General features: G+C 56.8%; 1 protein-coding gene across 2 annotated transcripts in view; it reads left to right on the top strand.

The window, feature by feature from the left end:
* HTRA1 (HtrA serine peptidase 1) overlaps positions 1-20,316 on the top strand; it is a gene marked incomplete at its 5' end in the record, with an annotated part of 43,711 nt that overhangs the window by 2,857 nt on the left and 20,538 nt on the right. For both annotated transcript variants that reach the window (XM_081158330.1, XM_081158329.1), the window contains 2 exons: positions 15,708-15,807; positions 16,474-16,678. In XM_081158330.1, the coding sequence (XP_081014456.1) occupies positions 15,708-15,807; positions 16,474-16,678 (305 nt within the window). The remainder of the gene's footprint in view (positions 1-15,707; positions 15,808-16,473; positions 16,679-20,316) is intronic.

The raw sequence follows: 20,316 nt of genomic DNA, 5'->3' as shown, positions 1-20,316 counted from the left end.
GGGGGGGCCATGCGAGGGTGTGAGGAAGGAGCCTCCGAGACCGAGCAGGCCCAGGGTTTCCACCATCCTCAGGAGGGGTTGTCTGGAGCAGAGCGCGGGCAAGGGAGGCAGGAAATGCCGGCAGACGGGAGGCCCCTGGGCTGCGAGCTTGGGAGGTGTGCTGGGTCTTTGGATGGTGGAATGTGTCGCCTTCAAAAAAGAGCACGTTTATCTGGAAGCTGTTTAACAAAGACTCCGGTTCTGCAGTTGGTTGAAGGCAGGTCGTTTGTTTCAGAAATCCACTGAAATCCACTGCTGTCGGGGTTTGGGTGGGACTGGGTCCGATGATGCTAGAGAACAAAGGTGTCATCAGCAGTTCGATGAGTTTAAAGCAAAAGCTCCCTACTGGTCAGCAGATTACAGAAAAGAAAGGAACCGTAGTTAACAATAGCGTGATAATAAGGGCTGACACGTGGCGCCTGTTCTGGGCCAGGATTCTCTGAGCCCACTGAGCCTCCTCGACACCTTGTGGGGGAGCAGGGTAGCTCCCCCCACCCACCCCCGCCAGGGTCACAGCTGGGGGCCAGGCCAGGCAGCAGGACTTGACCCCCTGCGTTTGGTCCAGAGCCCACTCCTGCTCACCATGCCGTGCTGGCCGCAGCGAAACGGAGACCACGCCAACCCCGCTAAGCCGCAGCGAACAGCTGGAGCACACAGTGCACTAGGCGGCCGTGGCCTTGAGATGACACTTGGGACACATCACGGCTCTCACGCCGCAGGCACGGGAGTCAGAGGACAGGGCAGCCCGGTGGCCAGCAGTGCAGCCCTTGCTGAAGGAGAGCGAAAGAACAAGGGGCTGTAATAAAGATGGTCCCAGACCGGAGCCCCAGGCCCCAGATTGTTCGTGGGGAGAGTGCCCAACACTGCATAAGGCCAGCCTGGAGGTGCAGCTTTGCAGACTCTGCTGAGAAACGGACATGAAGCCGGGAAAGAGGCCCAAAAAAGACTCCCAGGCGTCAGAGGCCATGCCCATGGGTCCTCCTAGTGCACAGTCTAGGGGAGTCCACCCGACCCCAAGCAGCGGTGTCTCCAAGCCCAGGGACTCCTTGTCCTGGTCCCACCGGCCCTGCTGAGAGGAGGCCCCTGGAGGCCGACGCCGGCCACGCATCCCAGGGGAAGGACCACGGGCTTAGGTGTCCTTTGCACAGTTTCTGAGGCACTGCTCACTTCCACTGGTGATCTTCTTCATTCTGTGTTGGTTTTGCTAAAGAGTTAAAGTGAGAAAGTTTTGTAACATTAGGAAGTTAACAATGAGAGCCAACTGTCTGAGTAACTCCTTCCTACCCAGGGAGCTGGAACTAGGCCTCATCAGAACTGAAAATAACCACCTTCGGTGCGCAGCAGTGGTGGAGCGGGCGGCGAGCGAACTGTGGTCAGACGCCCGACGGCTCAGGCCTGTGGGGCGGGACTCTGAGCCCATTTGGAGTGTGTGATCTGGACACCGTTCGTGTCTTGGATTGAGAAATCAGACTTTCCATGAGCTTATATTTTAAGTGAATAAATAGCTCTGGTCGGGCTTAATTTGAAGAAGAAATCAGGCTTGGCAGGGGCTGAGGGTTCCTTGGAAGGCCAGCTGGGGCAGAGGGGTGGCAGGCTGGCGGCTGGCTCTGGCCCTGGCCCTTCCTGGGCTGTTACCTGACCAGGTGACCGGCCCCCGACCTCTCAGGGCCTCCGCTGTGATGGGGGTGGACCAGATGATCTCCCAGGCCCCTTCCAGCTGGCCTGGCCTATGATGCTTGTAAGAGAACCAGTCTCTGAAGAATTGTGGTCACCTCCCTGTTTTAAAGCCTGGGCTGGCTTCTTTAAAAGTTAATTTCTTTTTGAAAGATTACTGACAGTTGAAGCCAAGGTTGCCACTGGATGCATGTGGCTCGTCGTGGGCCTGGTGGCCTTGTGCTTTGCTGAGCTTCGTGCTGGCTGCTGGGAGTCCCTGGAGGAGCACAGCGGTGACATGCCCACCCCCGAGAGGAGCTCCAGGGAGCCCGGTGCCCCTCGCTGCCGCCCAGGGGCCTGAGGCTGGGCGGCTGGGGTCCGTGGAGTGAGACCCCTCCTGAACCATTACATGTCCCCTCTCCCACTTTCCCTGCCGTTAACAAGAAGGGAAGGAGCCCGGCTGGTGTGGCTCAGTTGGTTGGATGTCATCCTGTGCACCCAGAGGTCACAGGTTCTGTTCCCGGTCAGGGCGGATCCCGGGTTTCGGGCTCTATCCCCAGTTGGGGGTGTGCAGGGCCAGCTGATGAGTTTCTCTCTCATCACTGATGTTTTTCTCTCTCTCCCTCTCCCTGCCTCTCTCTAAAATCAATAAAAGCCTATTTTTATTAATTATAAAAAAGGGAGGGAAGGAAGGACCAACTAATGAGCCATGTAGGCATTCCAACCGCTTTTCCAAAAGGGCTCCCTGAGGTGGCAGGAGAGCCAGTGGTGCTGGGTGGTGTGTCCAGTGGACAGCAGCCAGGACGGCAGGACCGGCAGAGATGAGTGGACAGTAAAGGGGCAGGTCTGTGGCTGCCAGAAGGGGCAGAGCTCAGCCTTTGGGATCAGTGACGCGAGACCCGTTTCTAAGTTCATTTGCAGCACTTACGGAGCACCTAGTGTGTCCTCAGAAGTGTCCAGACATGAGGAGTCGGAGGCGAGCGAGGCCGGGTGGCCCTCACCTCGCGTGTGTGACGCTCAGGAGGCAGTGTGGACGCCCCGAGACCTCGGACGATGCCTGTTTGGTTTCCTTGCTTTGCAGATTCCTCACGAGGAAAGATTCGCCGCATCTTAGGGAGAAAACAACACAATGTGGGTGTCCACGGGTGCTCTGGGAGGCGAGATTCCCAGGACAAATTGTCAAATAAGCATATTTCGTAAAAACGGTCCTCTCAGCATCCTGTGGCAGCAGCTGGTCCCTCCCAGGAGACGGTCACGTCTCCCGGGCACGTGATGGTCTTGGAGGGTGTATTGTGGCTGGAGTCCTGAGAGTTTCAAATCTGAATAAGCCCCGTCTGAGTCAGAGCCTTGTGCAACATTTGCGAGGCTCGGAGCTTGTTTTAATGAGTTGTGCAATCAGATCTCGGGGAGACGGCGGGCCTGCCGTGTGCGGAGCTGTTTCTGCTCAGGGTTTGGCGGGATCTGACTCGAGTTCCCTTTCACATGGTCTCAGGACACATTCAGCGGATCATCCCGCAGTTGAGTCATCTGGCCCCCGAGACTAGAAAGGCCCTCTCTTCGGTGCCAGTATTCCAAGTGACAGTCGCCGCTCGGTGGGGATGGATGGACACGGAGGGTTCTGCCAGGCGAGGCTGCCCAGGCGGGTGGCTGCCTACTGGGTACAGAGGAGGGAGGGCTCAGCCTTCAGCAGTCACAGGCCTTTCTCTGGCGCAGGCTGAGCTCGCCTGGAGGGCGGGGGACAGTGTTCTTTCTCCAGAGCAGAACAATGGCCTGAAGAGCTGCCACCTCGGGGTGCCTTCTGGGAGGCGGGCCCTGTGCCCGCCCCCTTGTTCTTTCCCCAGCACCATCCTGGAGGTGGGGCCCGTATCCCCGTTTCCCAGCTGAGGAAACAGATGCAGCTCCAAAAAGTGAATGAATCGTCCGAGGAGGAGGCAGAGCCAGGATGGGCCCCGAGCCCGTCTCGCTCTCACACTGTTCCTGAAGCTTCTTTGACTCGAGTGTTACTTGGAGGCCTGCGGTTTAATCTCCAAATATTTGGGGGCTTTCCAGATAGCTCTCTGCTGTTGATTCTAGTTCAGCCCCGTTGTGGCCTGAGAACACCCTTGGTATGGTTTCTGTTCTTTGAAACTTTGGAGGCTGTGTTTTCTGGCCTAGGGTGTGGTCTCTTGGTGAGCATTCTGTGTGAGCAGCAGAAAGTTCTGCTGGGTTCGGGGGAGTGTTCTGCTAACGCCGACGAGGTCCAGTGGCTTCAGCGTGCTCTTCGGGTACACTCTGTCCTCACTGGTTTTCGGCCTGCGTGGCCTGTCAGCTCCTGGAGGGGTGCTGAGGTCCCCACGTCTGTTAGGAAGCCCCGAGCTGCCGTCCCCTTTATGGCTCATGGTGTTAGGAACCCTGGTCCTAGCCACCCTCCAGCCTCAGTTTCCTCACGTGCAGCATGGGGATAGTGATGCTGCCCAGAAGGCCTGGGAAGGACACTGGGAGGGTCAGAGGGGGTGGAAGTGCCTGGTCAGCCAGGAGCGTTGCGGCTGTAAGGAGTACGGCTCTCCAGTTGCCAATCCCAGATTCTCCCAGGACCCCTGGTAGAAGCAGCACAGAGACGTGGACCCGGAGGGTGGAAAAGCAGTGTGCCTCCCGGGGACCAGGACACGGGTCTCCTCTGGCCGTGTCCCCTTGTCCCACTGAGACATCGTAGCTCTTGCCCAGGTCACGGAATTGTCCTTGAGCTCTGACCCTCTGTTTCAGGGGAGCCAAAGGCAGGGTTCACCACCATCATCTCCCAGGGCAGACGTTTTGGTTCCAGGAAGAAGGTAGAACTTGAGAGCGTCCAGAAAGGACCCACCTGCAATGATCCCTCTCTGGGTGGGGTCCTGGACTCTCGGCCACGGTCAGTCCCCTCCTTTGGCCAGCCGTATAATCTTCCATCCTCTGAAAACTACCTCTGTGCTCTCCCCGTCCACAGCCCACCTCTGACCACATCAGCTCCCCGAGTCCCTGTTTTCTGGGATCTCTGGACAATGACACCTCCTTCCCTGTGGAGACACTGGTGCTGGCCAAGGCCACCGCTGGCCTGTAGAGAGAATCCTGGAGCAGAAGCCTGAGTGTGGAAGGTCCTTGCAGGTCCTATAGCCTCAGCCTTCGCATTATAGATGGGGAAACTGAGGCACTCCAGGGAAGAGGCCAGGGTCCACCCACGTGATTTTCCCACGAGGCTGAGGTGCTTTTACTTAGATTCCCATAATAAAATGAGGCTAAAGAAAACCTCCCGGCACAGTGATCTCCTTGGGTTGGAAAGTGACCTGAAGGCCGTCCCTGTACCTCTCCTCTCAAGGGTTCTAAGCTCGTGTTAATGCCCTTGAGCCGTGATTTGCAGGGATGTTGCTGGGGGTGGGGTGGGGAGCCATTAGTCATTGTAAATAGCGTGGCGGACACACCAGACAAATCAGGGCTGAGATGCCTCAGCGTCTTTGCAGCTGTGGTTGGATTTTCTCTGGGAGGAGCCCACCGAGTTTTTCCTCTCTTGTCTCAAAGGCGCTTTTACGTCATTTTTTTCACCGTTCCGCTCAGACAGCCTGGGAAATGCGTTCACACATTTGATGACATAGTGTCCTGAATCGGGTTTTTAGAGTTATAAATAGAGTCTGATGACATCAAGAATAAAGGGAAGGAAAAAGATCTGTGATTCCACCATCATTCGGCAGCTTCACCGTTTCCGGCCCGAGCCTTACACCACCGTGTGGTTGACCCGCCTCCTCGTGTCCACCTGGGCCGTGGGCCTGTGTCCTATTGCAGACAGTCCTGAAATGAACATTCCCGTATTCGTGGTTCTTTTTTTTTTTTTTTAATATATTTAATTGATTTCAAAATGAGAGAGGAAGGGAGAGAGAGAGAGAAACATCAGTGATGAGGGAGTCATTGAGCAGCTGCCTCCTGCAGGCCCCTGACTAGGGATCGAGCCGGCAACCCGGGCCTGTGCCCTGACCGGGAATCGAACCGCGACCTCCTGGATCCTAGGTCGGTGCTCAACCGCTGAGCCACCCCGGCCAAGCCTGTGGTTATTTCTGTATCTAGGCCTATTCCCCCAACACAGACACAAGAGCGGTGACTAACGGAAGGCTATGGGTTTTTTATGGCTCTTGGTGTATTTTGCCCAATTATTTTCCAGGAGTTTAGGACCCATGTTATTGCCATCAGCTTAGAATGATCACCCTCTGAGTTTCTGGAAGCCGGGGCAGCCAAAAGAGAAATCTCTCCAAAGAAATCCATCAGAATAAATGGGCTGGGATGGCACCAAACCAGCCCTTCTGCTTGGTCAGTGAGTTACCTGGTCTGCGTCTAAGTCGGCTTCATTCTCATGTTGGTTGCTCCTAGGGCGTAAGCGATGTTCAGGGTAGAATGAGCAGTTTCAAATTTTAGTTTTCCCTGGGGATGGAGTTGTGATCACCGGCTGTCTAACCTGGAAGGATCGTGTGGCTGGCAAGGAGCTGGGACACGTGAGGGGCTGTGCGGGCCCGAGGGCCCCAGCCAGGCTGTGACAGAGAAGCCAGGTTCCTGGGCGCCCAGCCCAGGGCTCCCTGCCCCCCCCCCCCCCCCCGATGCCCCTCTGCCCAGGATGCGGGGGGAGGGGGGGAGGGGGGGAGGCCTGTTTTCGTTTGTTTTGAAAAGTGAAGAATATGTTTATTAAAATGTTTTGAACACAGACAGAAATAGAACATGAGCTGCGTACGTAAGATCCAGTTTTCTAGCAGCCACGTTAAAAACGTCAACAAGAAGCAGCGACATTAAATTTTTCCTGTTGTTAGTTCAGTTTTATTGAGATGTAATCCACATACCGTAAAACGAACCCCTTTGAAGTGTAGAGTTTAGCGTTTGTATATACGCGCGGGGCTGTGTGCCTGCCGTGGCTCCCCGATTCCAGAGCCTCTGAGAGGAAACCCACCCGTGCCCATCAGCAGTGCCCCCCCCCCCCCCCCCCCCCCCCCGCTGCCAGCCCCGGGCAGCCACTGGTCTGCCGCCCGTCTCGCGGGGCCGCCCTGTGTCCAGACACTTCCAGAGTCGAATAGCACGTGGCCCTTCGTGACGGGCGTCGCTCGCTGGGCACGATGTTCTCCAGGCTCATCGGGCTGTCCCGGTGTCAGTGCCTCCGGCTACTTGACAACCAGATACTATCTGTCGTGGGACACGGGGAGGCCGGGCTTTTCTTGTCTCCCTCCCGACGGGGAATCGGGGAATCGCAGCCTCAGCCACTTTGCGAGGCTTAACCCTGAGGCGACTCGGGCGTGTTGTGCGGGGAGAAGCCGAGCGCGTTGCGCAGGAAGCCAGCGTCCTGCACTGGTGGGGATCCCACGCTGGGAGGAAGAGATCAGGAAACCCGCTTTTCAGATTTGTGAGCTCGCAGAGCCTTGGGGGAGCTGGAAAGGATGTCGGAAACGGGGGAGCCTCCCCCCTCTCGCTGGTGAGGGACCGGCCGGGAGGGGAAGTGGCGCGTCTTGGGTCTCAGGGCTCTCTTTTCACTCCTTCCTGCGCCGGATTTTTTCTGGCTTTCTCAGTTTTGCACGTTCCCTCACCATCTCCTCCTGTCTCAGGCCCGGTACTCATCCGCAGGGGGGCACAGGGTGCTTCTGGGAAGGGCTGCCCCCTTTCTGGACAGGGGTCTGGCTTCTCTGTCCCCTCCCTCCCTCCTCCGGGTCCCCTTTCTGCCGAGCCCCAGGCTGTCCCTGCTGCAGGAGGGGCTGGGGGGAGGGCGGGTGATAGCAGGGGAGCCCGTCCCCGACCTTTCATCAGCCGAACCCTGGCTCCTGCTGGAGCCTCGGGAGCCTGGACCACCTGGGCCCCTCCAGACATAACAACCGGGAGCAGCCGCAGCCGGAGAACCAGCTGAGAGATCTGGGAAGGTCAGGACGGAGCCAGATGCTTATCAGGAGACAAGTTAATGGTGTTTTTGTGAACGGAGCAGTCAGCTGTTTCCCTGCAGATAATAATAGACACATGCAGGGCATTCAGGAGCCTTCTGGAAAAAAAAAAAAAAAGTCCCACAGTGGAATCGATTGAAGCTTTTCCTCACGTCCCCACGAGGGAGCGAGCCCCAGCCCCGGGTGGCTGTGCCGGCAGGGGCTTCTGCTTATTCCCGGCCGACAGTACTGAGAAAGGGTGACGGGCACCTTCAGACGCGGGCACGTGGTCCTGGAAAAGGCACCGTTGCCAGCGGAGCTGAGGCCGCGGAACTGGGCCGCGCTCGTGACTGACAGCTCGCCCCGGGCTCCGCGGCCAGCTGGCCGGCCCCAGACGCTTGCTGCCAGTCGGTGAGACTGCCTTAGACTTGTTTGGTCGGTCTCTCTGCCTGTTCACTTCACCTGCCCCGGCCGTTCCGCGCCGTCCCCCGCAGCCTTGCCCGGCCCCTGCAAACAGTTACTTGCTCAGGACACACGGCGGGAGGGGGGGCTGAGCCGCAGCCTGAGGTCTGGCGTCGGGAGAGCTTTTCCCACTCGGAGCGTCTGGGAGGCTGCTCCGGAAAGAGGGGCTGCCAGGCCGGGAAGTGCCCGTGTGGGCTGGAGATCCAGGCCAGGGCCGGCCCGCCTCCCCCCCCCCCGTTCCCAGAGAGGAGAGAAATGGGTCACACGCAACTCTCCCCGGTGCTGTTTATTTCTGCGCGGAAGGCGGACAGGATAGTGGTCCCGTTCAGTTCAATTTTGAGCCTTAAAAAAATAATAACGGTTGGTACTTGTGAATTCAGTTTATTTGAACAAGAATCGGTCCCGGAGCCTTTGGGGGAGGGAAGTTTCACAACAACCCGGTGTCTTTCCTGTCTCCTTCCCCAGACCTGCGGAGGGTCCTCAGGTTGATGTCACACCTCCTCTGCCACCTGGGCCACAGCCAGGTGCCGCCTCTGTCCTGTGCCCTCTCCCTGCAGGCCTCAGGGAGACCCAGCTGCCCAGGCCCCCTGTGCCCAGGCCCCCGATGGCCCGGCATCTGCAGCCGCATCACGGGTCGGAGCGGGGGCCTGGTTTTCCGGAATGTGCAGAGTCTCGCTCCTGTGTCTGCTGCCTCCACGCCCCAGGCCGGCCTGGGCCAGCCCCTGGCTTGGAGCTGTGGCCGACCAGTTTCCTGGGATCTGACGGAGCAGGACAGACAGACAGAACGCAGTCGCTCACACCGAGGACGTTTCTTCCTCCCCCGGGCAGCCCCTCTTGCAGACAGGAGGCCCCGTTACCTGTTAGGAACCTGTTCAGTTTGCTTTCTCTCCTGCCGCTCAGGGAGAAAGGGGTCCGGGCTCACCGGCTGGGGAGGAAGCCTGGTTCCCTGCCACCCTGGCTCCCAAAGAGGCAGCCGCCTGCCTTTCCTCCGCCCGCCCCCCGGCCTGGCCTCCCCTGCGCCTCTCAGGGCTGTTCTCGAATTCGGCATGCAGCCCCACAAAGAGAGCTTTTCTTGGCGAAAAGTCACCCGCCGGCCCGCCTGAGTGTGGACCGGCCCCAACCCGGCTGCTCAGCGTCAGGTCAGTTAACCACCTGTCTGCTGATCCGGCCTCCACGCTTCTGCACACCTGGGACAGGTGTCCTCGCGGGCCCTAGGTGCTCGGCCGGAGTCACGGGGCCCGCATTCCAGTTCTGAGGTCAAAGCCCCGGCGTGGCGGGCGGCGTGGCGGGCGGCGTGGCGGGGCCCCATCCTCCGCCTGAAGCTCAGCGGTCGGGTGTTCCCCTCCCGCCCCCCCGCGCCGTTGGCCTTGGCGGTGTAGCACCCCCGGGCCCTGCGCTTGCTTCTCTGCTGACCGTCTCGGAATTCTTAATGATTTTGGAACAAGGGCCCCACATTGCGTTTTGCGCTGGGCTCGCGAATTGGGACAGCGCATCAAAATGCCACTGGTTTGACCAGTCTGCCTGCGACGCTGATTTGAATTTTGGGAACATGCTGTTTCCTCTGAATACAGGAGGGTTCATTTCCTTCCCCTCGAACGCACTGCGTCCCGCTTTCCAAATTCATTCTATTTACCAGCTCTGGCGAGAAAGTGGGCCGTGTGCTGGTTCCTGCCGTCGGCGAGGGCCGGGCGGTCGATCCCGAGTCCTGGCCCTGCTGCGTTCTCCGGCGCGAAGCCGTCCCCTCCTTGTGGTTTCCATTTTCACTGCTGCGTATTGTCTTCGATGTGATCGTGTATGTCAAGCACTTAACCTGGTGCCTGGCTCGTCTCAGGAAACACTTAATGGTGGAGGTGCCTCTGACTCTGATTTTGACAATACAGTCATTATGAAAACTTACCCACGCTGTGTGTGTCTCTTTCCTCCCGTAAGGAGTCGTCGAAGGTCCCTGAGGGGTGTTTTCTGTGAAACTCCAGGGACGGGGGGCTCCAAGGAGGCAGCGTGTGTGGAGTTGGTGCTGGACTCGAGGTTTACAAGGAGGAAAAGTGAATCATTCATCACCCTCGGCTGGAATCCTGCCAGTTTAACAATTCGTGAAATTATAGGAAATGTTGGCTCCTCTTAATGGGTCATTTGTTGTGTTTAAAACCAGTGATGATAAATATTTATTAGGTAAGTGGAAAGCCCTGTCTTTAAAATGCTGTGAGTCATTACTGGTTCCAGTTATTCAGACTTCTTTCTGTTTAAAATAAAATCACATACTCTCTCATTCAGTTTTCTCTTTCTGAGAATTGTTTCGGGTGCCCCAGGTTCTTTGCTTTCCACATAAATTTTACAAACAGCTTATCAGGTTTCTATAAAAAGTCCTGCTGAGCTCTTCATTGGGAGTATATTGAATCCGTAGGTCAATTTGGGAGGAATCGATAGCTTAACAATAGGGAGACTTCGGACTCATGAGTACGGTATCTCTCTCCATTTATTTAGCTCTTTAATTTATTTCAGCAGTTTTGTAGCTTTCGGTATATACCAGTCTTGCACATATTTTGATAAACGGCTCCCTAAGTAATATTTTTGGTGCTGTTATAATTGGTATTTTTACAATTTTAGTTTTCAATTTTTTATTGCTAATACATAGAAATCCAGTCGGTTGTGTGTATTGATCTGCTTTCCTGTGGCATTGATCAACGCGTTTATTCTAAGTGGTATATTTATAGATTCCAAAGCTTTTTCTGATGGACCCTTATGTTCTCGGCAAATAAAGAGAGTTTTATACCCTCCTTCCCAATCTCTAAGCCTTTCATTTCCTTTCCTGGCCAAGTTGTTCTGTGTAGGGTGCTGGACAGACCTGGAAGAGTGGGCGTCCCTGCCTCGGTCCTGCCGGGAGAGGGAAGGCGTCCAGCCCCTCCCCGCGAAGGCTGGCGTTAGTTTTAGGGTTTTTGTTGATCCCTTTTATCAGGCTGAGAAAATTCTCCTCTATTTCTAGTTTGCCGACTGTTTGTTTGTTTGTTTGTTTTTTTACCACGAATGCGTGTTCAACTTTGTCAGATCTTTTTTTTTTTCCATCTTTTGAGACGATCACAGGTTTTCTCTTCTAATCCCAGGTGGGGCAAAGTAGGTTTGCAGTTTTTTGTGCGGAAAATAATACAGTAATTAATAAATCAACATACAAGAATAAACTCTCTGTCTCACGTACTTGCAACTGCAGACCCACCTTCGCCGCACCTTGTGTGTTAATATGTAAGTTACACTGTTTGCTTTTCAAATGTTAAACCAACATTCTCTACCCTTCCCTGGGCAAGCCCCACCTGGTCATGATATGTGACCCCTTTTATTGTACTTGCTGAATTCTGTTTTCTAAAATATTTAAGGCTATTTGGCCGATATTTACGTTGGACGTTAGTCTGCAGTTTTCTTACGTCTTTTGTCTGGCTTTTTAGGGTCATGCCGAGTTCCTCTAAGTTGGTCAGGTCAGTGTTTCCTCTCTTTCTTTTCTCTTTTTTTGGTGAATCAGGAGCGTAGACGATGCCTCCCTTTTGCTTCTCTGCATTCTTGATCGCCAGTGTCCCGCAGACGGCAGGCCATCCTCAGCGCTGGCCCATCCCAGCTTTCTGCGCACCCGTGGCGCCGTTGGGAGGGCCAGGCCTTGACCCTGCGCAGGGGTTTGCGTCCCCGTGGCCTCCGCCACCTCGGTTCTGGCCTAAGGAACAGGCCGCCTGCCCACAGGGAAATAGGTTCTCTTCTTCTGGGGCGGGCTGGTTGCCCCCTGGGAGGCTGAAGGTGCCGCGGGGCTTTGGTTCCGACCGTTCTGCTCACCTAGCTCCTTGCCCTCCTTCTGCGCTGGCTGCGGGGGGCTCGCTCTCTCGTAAGCTGGGGAACAGAGGTGCACGTCAGAGCCGAACATCCGGCCTGCCCTACAGCTTCCCCTTGGCCTCTGCCTCTGCCCCGGGGCCAGGATGCTCCATGAGGAGGGGCCTCCTGGCTCTGCATGATCTGCATGGAGAGAGTGGTCCTCTCGACGGCTTTCCCTGTCCCCTTACCGCTCTGCGGGACCACTGAGGTGGTGCTCCCGCCGGTCCAGAGCTGCCTGCTGAGCAGCACCTGGACCCATTCTTTATTTTTATTTTCTTCATTTTAAACTATATGGTATGACTTGGCCAAGCTCTTCATATACAGCAGCCCATAAACTCCGCATCCAGAACACATTGGGGGAGGTGTTATTTTATGCGGAAGACTTAGGTGATATCCCCCAGTTCACACAACAGGTAAGTGCCGTGTTCTGAGACCAGAGCTTGTGGTCTTACCGTCCTCCCCAGGCTGAGTGGCCGGGGACCCCCCCCCCCCCCGGGCCCCATCCGTCGGCGTCACTCAGAGGGTGGGTGTGGCAGAGCCGGCCTCGTACCATCTCTGGGAGTGCTTCACCCAGGCTGACCTCTCTGGCCAGTAGCGACGGGGTCAGCCGGGGTTTCTAAAGACCATGAGACTTCCGCTAGTTTGCTGGACAACGTTTTCAAGTCCTGCAGCAGGACTCACCCCGAGCCAGGCTGCGCTGAGAGACACCTTTGCTCCTATTCTGAAATTGCATTTGGGGAAGACAAACACTTCCTCTTCGGTTGACAGTTTGGCCACCTGTGAACAGTCGGTCGATGTCCCTTATGTTGCCTTGTTTGTGTTCTGTGTAACTTTCCCGCTGACGCTGGTCCACCCAGCGAGGGCAGCGGAGGTCACGGGTGCTCGCTCCTCTAAGCTGCGCAATGACGGCCTGTCGGCCGGGCTTCTCCGTGTGGTCTGTGCTCCCACTGCTGCTCCTCTGTTTATTTATCGGCAGCATCTGGAGAGTCCTGTGCCCCATCTCGAACTCCGCACGCTCGTATCTCGCTGTAGCAGGTTGGAGTCGGGGTTGGAGCTGGGATAGACTTTGCGGCCCCTGCTGGAGGCAGTTGGTCCCATTTTACAGACGGGGAAATGGAGGCCACCCGGCAGACCGAGGATGGAAACGGGCTCCCGGCGCCCAGGCCGCTCTCCTCCCTGCTCTCCCATGTGGCTGCCCCAGGTGGACAGACCCTGGGGCCACCTTCTCTAGTTTATGGGAGAAAGCAGCTAGTTCCCGTTTTTTAGCTGGAAAAACCCATGTTTATTTTCAAGCCCAATGTGAGCAAATTCCCCCACGCTTGTTTGGAAGTCAGCAAGAGGAAGTGAGTTAATGGCCCTTAGTGGCAAGACTAATAATTGTCTTTCTCATGAGGATCTCAGATCCGCTTCCCTGGGGGTTGCTGGCCTGGTCGGACTGAGACCTGCCTTGGCCTCGCCCAGGAGGCGGAGCTGAGGACGCCCAGAGGGCTGTTTACAGCGGCGTCTGGGCATGTTCCCGGTTCTGGGATGGGAAGGAATGTTCCTCTCCCCTTATTTGTATCTCCCGTTGGAGTAACTTGGGAGACACACCAGTTAACCGCAGCCACCTGGAGACCTGGGCGGGCGGCAGACACACGTGGGCCAGTATTAAGTAAACAGAGTTGCGGCTTTGCTCAGATTTCCCTGTTATTTATACTCTCTATTAAGAAAACTTGGTGTCTATGGAGAAGCCATTTAAAGTCAGTGAGCCTTGGTTTCCCTAAATATAACCCGGGGCCAGTGTCTGATTTTCCATTTCCACAGGAAGAAGGAAAAGTAAAAACAAGGTCGCGTGTGAGAGGGTTTGAGACAAAGGTGGTAAAACGGGGCCACGTGAACTCGCTGAATGAGTTTTTCTTGCCTAGAAGTTGCAGATGTTTTCCTGCACCTTAGAAAGTCTCGCTCTGTAAAGGACGGCAGCTTCCAACCCTGAGATAAACACGGGTCTTTCCAGCTAAAACGGGAACTAGCTGCTTTCTCCAAGTGGCCGGGAGGGCAGCTTCCAACCCTGAGATAAAGGGGCTCAGAGCCAGTGTCTGGGACAAGAGGGGCCCTTTGTTCGAGGTCTGTCGCTCCAGGAGGAAAGCTCGAGAGAGGCAGGCTGGCCCCCAGGGCCCCTGTGCCCCGTGGCATTGAGTTGGGTTACTGAGCTCCCTGGTGGGGACACAGCCATGGGGGGGCCAAGGGCACAGCCTACAGACGCTGTGGTGCCCACGGAAGGCCTGTGGATGTGCCGCCCTGAGAGCCACAGTGTGACAGTGTCACAGCTGTCCCCGCGGCCTGGCCTGGGGAGCAGCAGCCCCCTCGCAGGGAGGAGGCACACGAGTGAGTGTGAGTGTGTGCGCCCGTGTGTGCACATGTGCTGGGGCGCTCAGGCCCTGGGGTAAGTGGGGGGCGGTGTCGCAGGCCAGAGCTGTGCTCTAACCCCTGGGCTCGTGTTGCGAATCCTGAGGGCGCCTGTCACAGGGCGTGTGAGTGTGAGGGGGACCCATCGGTGCTTCTCAGACCATCCGTGGTGACAGGTTTCTTTTCTTTGTGTTTCTTCTCCATCACGAGTGGATTCTTTTGTACAATGTGCTAAAAAGGAATCATTACCAAAATGCAATAAAAAGACAGAGTTCCAGTCCTAATTTAAAGTTTTCCGATGCACCAGGCATCACATCCCTCCATGAAGGTTTTTGAGAGCTTCCTGCCAGGTTCTGCGAGCGGCCGGCAGAGTCTGCGGTCCCCCCAGCGAGCTTCGTGCAGCGCCGAGCCGGGCCCACGGCCAGGCAGAGACGAGAGAGAAAGGAAGGGGTGTGGGTCCCGGCGGCAGACCAGCCTCAGGGCCCTCCAGCCTGCCTGGGCCAAGAGGGGCTGGTTGGGGAACATCAGCAGGTGGCAGGGATTAGGGTCTAGAGTCACAGGCTCAGGATGTACTGCTGGGTCCACACTGCCTCTGCCACCTCCTGTGCCAGCAAAACGGGTGTCCTGGGACCCTGGGTCTCTGGGAGCTCCTGTCTGAATAAGGTGCCCTGGGCCCGTGCATCTGTGGGTTGGAAACTAACCCTTTGCTGGGAGCCCCACGTGGCTGTGTGGCAGCTTTGTCTGAAGGTAGCTTCAAAAATGCCCACCATGTGGGGCTCGCTAATTACAGTGTGTATTTTTATATAGGAAATTATGGTCGTTTGACCCCCCCCCATATCAAGGTCCCTCTTGTGCCTTTGGCAGGGGTGTCCAGGTTGGAATGAATGGTCAGGTGTGGTGGAACACTGCTGTGGGGACAGACCGTGGCCTCTCGTGGCCTGTGGTAGCCGTGGGGTCCGTGCCTTTGCCTTAATGCCTTTTCACAATATCTTCTAAATCGGTAACATCTGATGGGCGTCTCGTCAGGAGCAGCCTCAGCCCTGCCCTCGAAGGCGGCGTTTCGGGAAGGGGTGCTTCTCTGTGCCGCGGGGACGCCGGGGAGGGGACCTGGCGGAGAGGGGTGCAGGCCAAGGCGTCCTCGGCAGCCGGGGCCCAGGTGCTTGCTGGTGCCTCCGGCTGGACATCTTCCCGGTGAGCCTGTGAAGGAGGACAGCCGAGCAGGGGTCGCCCGCGGTGGACGTGCGTCGTATCTGGGCCGGTGTCCGTGCAACGGCCAGAGGCGTCTTTGCCGCGGAGCCCGGGTCTGAGATGTCCCCACCCCCCTTCAGGCTTCCAAAGACCTCGGACGCCCTCGCACCCACACCTCCTGCGGGTGACCGCGCCGGGGGCAGAGAGGAGTGTTTTTAAGCGCCTGCCCTTTGCTTTTGTCCCCAGGGCAGGAAGATCCCAACAGTCTGCGCCATAAATACAACTTCATCGCCGACGTGGTGGAGAAGATCGCCCCTGCCGTGGTCCACATCGAGCTGTTCCGCAAGTAAGGAGGGTTCCCCTTGCCCTGCAGCCCCCAGAGCCCCGACCGGTGCCTGCTGCGGTCAGCAGCCCGTCAGGGTCACGAATGTCCCAGGGAAGAGAGCGTTTCTCCCTTAGGATGTTTCCCTGTTTGACTACTTATTTATTCATTTATTTATTATTATTACCTTTAAGTGAATGTCTTTTTAAAAAAGTTTTTTTAAAAACATGGTTTTATTGATTTTTTTTTTTTTTTTAGAGAGAGAGGAAGGGAGAGGGAGAGAGAGAGAAACATCCGCGATGAGAGCGAAACATCGCCGATCGGCTGCCTCCCGCACGCCTCCTGCTGGGGATCGAGGCCGCAACCCGGGCATGTGCCCTGGCCTCTTGGTTCACAGGTCGATGTTCAGCCACTGAGCCACAGTGGCCGGGTTCCGGTTTAATAACTATTTAAATCTGACCCTTCTAGACGTTTGAAGAACCTCTGGCTCTGAGGAGATTCCCAGAGAGTCTTTTCTACGTGGCATTGTTTGGATGCACATGAAAGTCGGCCTCACGTCCCCTTTTCTGATGTTCAGCGAACCCCGAATGTGCAGCAGCAACGGCTAGATGCGTCTTGCCCCCTCGCCAGCGCGGTGAAGGGTGGCGTTTCGGGGTTTCAGGCTTACCTGGGCGCTCTTTTGGGTTCCAGGCTCCCTTTTTCTAAGAGGGAGGTGCCGGTGGCCAGCGGGTCTGGGTTTATTGTGTCCGAAGACGGACTGATTGTGACCAACGCCCACGTGGTGACCAACAAGCACCGGGTCAAAGTCGAGCTCAAGAACGGCGCCACCTACGAAGCCAAAATCAAAGACGTAGACGAGAAGGCAGACATCGCCCTCATCAAGATCGACCATGAGGTGAGCGAGCGTGTCCCTGCCTGTCGGCCCGAGCGCTCAGGTGCCCTGGCTCAGACCCGCTCAGACCCGGAGAGGCCAAGGCAGGTGCTCCGGGGAGAGCGCCAAAGCTGGATGGAACCATCACGCCTGGACCAAGGGGCGGGTGCAGGAGACGCTGAGTGAGGCCCGGGTGGGGAGCGGGAGGGGCCCGTGGCCGCGTCTGTAATAAGCAGCCGTGAGATCAGAGAGTTGAAAAAATAGCATTTTACGTTTTTATAAACAAAAGCCGTAGGTTTATAAAGAAATTACAGGTGAGCAGTGAACATCGTCTCCCATTTGGAGGCAGCTACTGTTACGGATTTTTCTTCACTTGTATATTCTAAGTTCGAAGACAAACCGGGTCTCCCAAGTCAGGTTTTTGCAGGATTTAAAACAATACTCTGTACTTTAAAAAATTTTGGAAACTTGAATTAACCAAGCCAATGGAGGTCTCCCTTCCAGAACTTCCCCGAGCGTTCAGTGCACTAACGTGCGTGTGACTCACCTGCAGAAGGTGTTCACGCGAATGGTAACTACCTGAGAAGAGAGCCTCTCTCCCCCCCTTTTCCAAACGGAAACAGTGAACTCGATTCGGGCGGCGCTGGGTCCGAACGTGGGTGGCTTCCTACTGAAATGTCCTACTTGCTGCCGTCACATTTGCTCTGTTGAGTCGCTGAGCAGCGTCCTCACGCCTGACACTAACTCCAGATCTCATTAGACGTCGGCACTTCCCGCGTGTCGGTGGGTTGACTGTGGAGCTTTGGTTCGCTGTGTGCCACGTGCGCAGGGCGAGCGCGTTTGCTGGTTTCTCCGCACCCGTGTCGTTTTCCAGACTTCGTGAGGAGGGAAGCTCGGGGTAGGGTGGAATCTTGTCGCTGGCCCAGGGGGAGGTCAGAGCGAGCACCAGGGAGGAGTCTCCTTTTCCAGGTCTCTGCAAACCACCTGGAGGTGGGCTGGCCGGGCCCCGCTGCTCGTCGGGGCAGACCAGGCTCTGTGCCCGGCGTAGGTAACTGGCCTTAGCAAGGTTGCAGTTGTCCGTTATTTATATCAGGTTACTGTGGACTTGCTGGTAACAACCAGTCTTTCATGGTGTTTGTTGGTCCAATAGAATCACAATAACTTCTATTCGATAAGCTCTAATGCTGGGCCAGCCTCTGCTTTCATTTGTTACTTCCACCTTAGCTGCAACATAGCTGTAGTATCCCCATTGGATGGAGGAAGAAACAGGCTCAGAGAGGTTAAGTAACTTGCCCAAGGCCACACAGCGATGCTGCAGTGAAGTTATACCTTCTAGGTCAGCAGGGCCGCTGCACCCCAATTGCCCAAGCCCATGGCCATTCATTCGTGAAGGGGCAGAGCCTGGCCTTTCGTTGCGAAGGGATGGCTGGATTTTATTTTTTTATTTTATTATTTTTAAAATATATTTTTATTGATTTCAGAGAGAGAGGAAGGGAGAGGGAAACAGAGAGCTAGAAACATCCATGAGAGTCATTGATCGGCGGCCTCCTGCACGCCCCCGACTGGGGATGGAACCCGCAACCCGGGCATGTGCCCTGACCGGGAATCGAATCACAATCTCCTGGATCCTAGGTTGATGCTCAATTGCTGAGCCATGCCGGCCGGGCAGGACGGCTGGATTTTAAATGCCCACAGGAGGCTGGCGCGTCCCTGTTTAGCAGCACTGCTAGGAAGGTGTCCAGGATGTGGCAGCCTTACCGGAAGGAGGCAGCCAGAATAGCTCATCCCTCAGCCCCGCTCCCCCCCGGGACTTTCAGCTCCACCGGGCCCTCGGGAGCAGCCAGCAGGGGGGCTCTTGGCAGGCAGGGCGCTGGCCCGGGTGCTGTGCGAGCCGCCCCCACAGAGCCGGTCGGGTTTGGAGGGCGTGGGTGCAGACCGTGCCTCTGTTCTGGCTGGGGGGATATCCTCTTCGGAGTTTGAGCCAAGGTGGAGCGTGTGCTCGTGTCGTCCTGGCATGTCCAGGCAGGATGTGGGAGATCTCGACAGACCAGCCTCGCAGAGCGATTATGACCTGGCTCCTCCGGGCCCTGGAGCCGCCCCTCCGCCAGCAGCTCGCTCCTTGAGATGTGTTTCTAGCCCGGGAAGAAGGGGGTTGACAGCGGAGAGGTGGACGAACGTGGCTTTTCGAAGTGGGATCGGACATGGAAGGGTATTAAATTGCAGATGCCCACGAGACTGGTTTCCACAGACTGAACAACTTTTCTTTGCGGATAGTAGTTGGAAGCGGGGAAAATGTAGACATGCCTTCCAGCCCCCCCCCCCCCCCCCCCCGGGCTTTGAGGGTTGATGATTTATGTCGGAGGGCGTGGACCGGCTTGGAATGAGGCCTCACTTTGGCGAATGCAGGATTTAATAGCGCACAGGCCGGGGCGGGGCGGGAGCTTTGCTGTGTCACCCTCCGGAGCAGCAGGAAGGAAGCAGGACAGGAAACTCAAGAGGAGGCAGAACAGAACCAGCACAAACTGGGCTTGAGGGTTTCACCTGGTTCCAAACCGAGTGGCCACGTGAGGCCACGGCCCAGCCTCCAGGCCCTTTGCTAACAGCCCCGTGGACCCGTGTGACCGCGCCTCCCACAGGGCCCAGGGGCTGAGTTGTTGGCTCCTCACCTGGGCCCGTCTCTTCCCTCCAGCGTCGTGATTCCACCTGAAGGTTCCCCGTTACTTGAAGGGGTGCTCTTGCCACCTTCGGTGAATGGAAATTGCCACCGACATCTGTTGTCCTTGCCACTTGTCACCAGCCGCCCTCTGGGAGCAGCAGCCAGCGTTTCCTTTGGGGCCTACTCCTCCCCAACTGACGCCCATGACCCAGTAGACCAAGCAGATCCCCCCCTTGGGGCTGGAGCGGGCCGTCACCCACGGCTTGAGACCCCGGCACTGTCCGAGTCTCAGCTCTCTGTGAGCCCCGTTTGCCCGCCTTTCCTTCCATTCCTGGAGCTCCCCTCATATCTCCAGTAACCACCCCCTCCCTCCACCCGTGGCTTGAGGTTGCCGAGACATTCTGGGCTCGCGACCAAAGAACTCTCTTTTGGCTTCTCGCTGCCGAGCAGACACATGTGCGCCCGCTGTCCCTGCCGGGTTTAGAGCCTCTTTTTGGAAGGAGGCTCACGGAGCCAGCAGGCCCCTCTCACCTGGTCTGCCGCACCCCCAGGCCGGAGGAGGCGGTGTCCCCTGCAGGCCTTCCCCTCTGTCCTGGGTTTGTGGGTCCCCTTCCCTCGGGGGGGGCCTCGAGGGGCCCCACGCTCGCCCTGAGTGGGAAGGCGGCTGCAGGAAGGAAGGACAGAGCCTGCAAACATTTTAATAGGAAGCAGCTTTGAGGGCAAACCAGTTCAGCTCCAGAGGCGAACCGTTTCCAAATGTGTTTAACAGGACACTGACCATGTTCGCAGGACATCGTAAGTTCTGATCCAAAGGCAGCCTTTTGTCTGTGCCGTCCCCCGGTCCCCCGTCCCCGACACCCCCACCCCCGTGTAGGGGAGAGAGAGAGAAAGGGGGGGAGGGAAGAGCGATTTGCTTGCTTTGGGCCCGAGTCCGAGGCAGAAGTCCTGGGGATGTTCTGGGGAAGACGAGAGGGGAGAGTGGCTGTGTTACCGCTGCTCCTCCAGC

Source organism: Miniopterus schreibersii, assembly GCF_964146895.1.
Source record: "Miniopterus schreibersii genome assembly, chromosome: 14".
NCBI lineage: Eukaryota > Metazoa > Chordata > Mammalia > Chiroptera > Miniopteridae > Miniopterus > Miniopterus schreibersii.
This window is presented reverse-complemented; position numbering and strand designations above follow the sequence as displayed.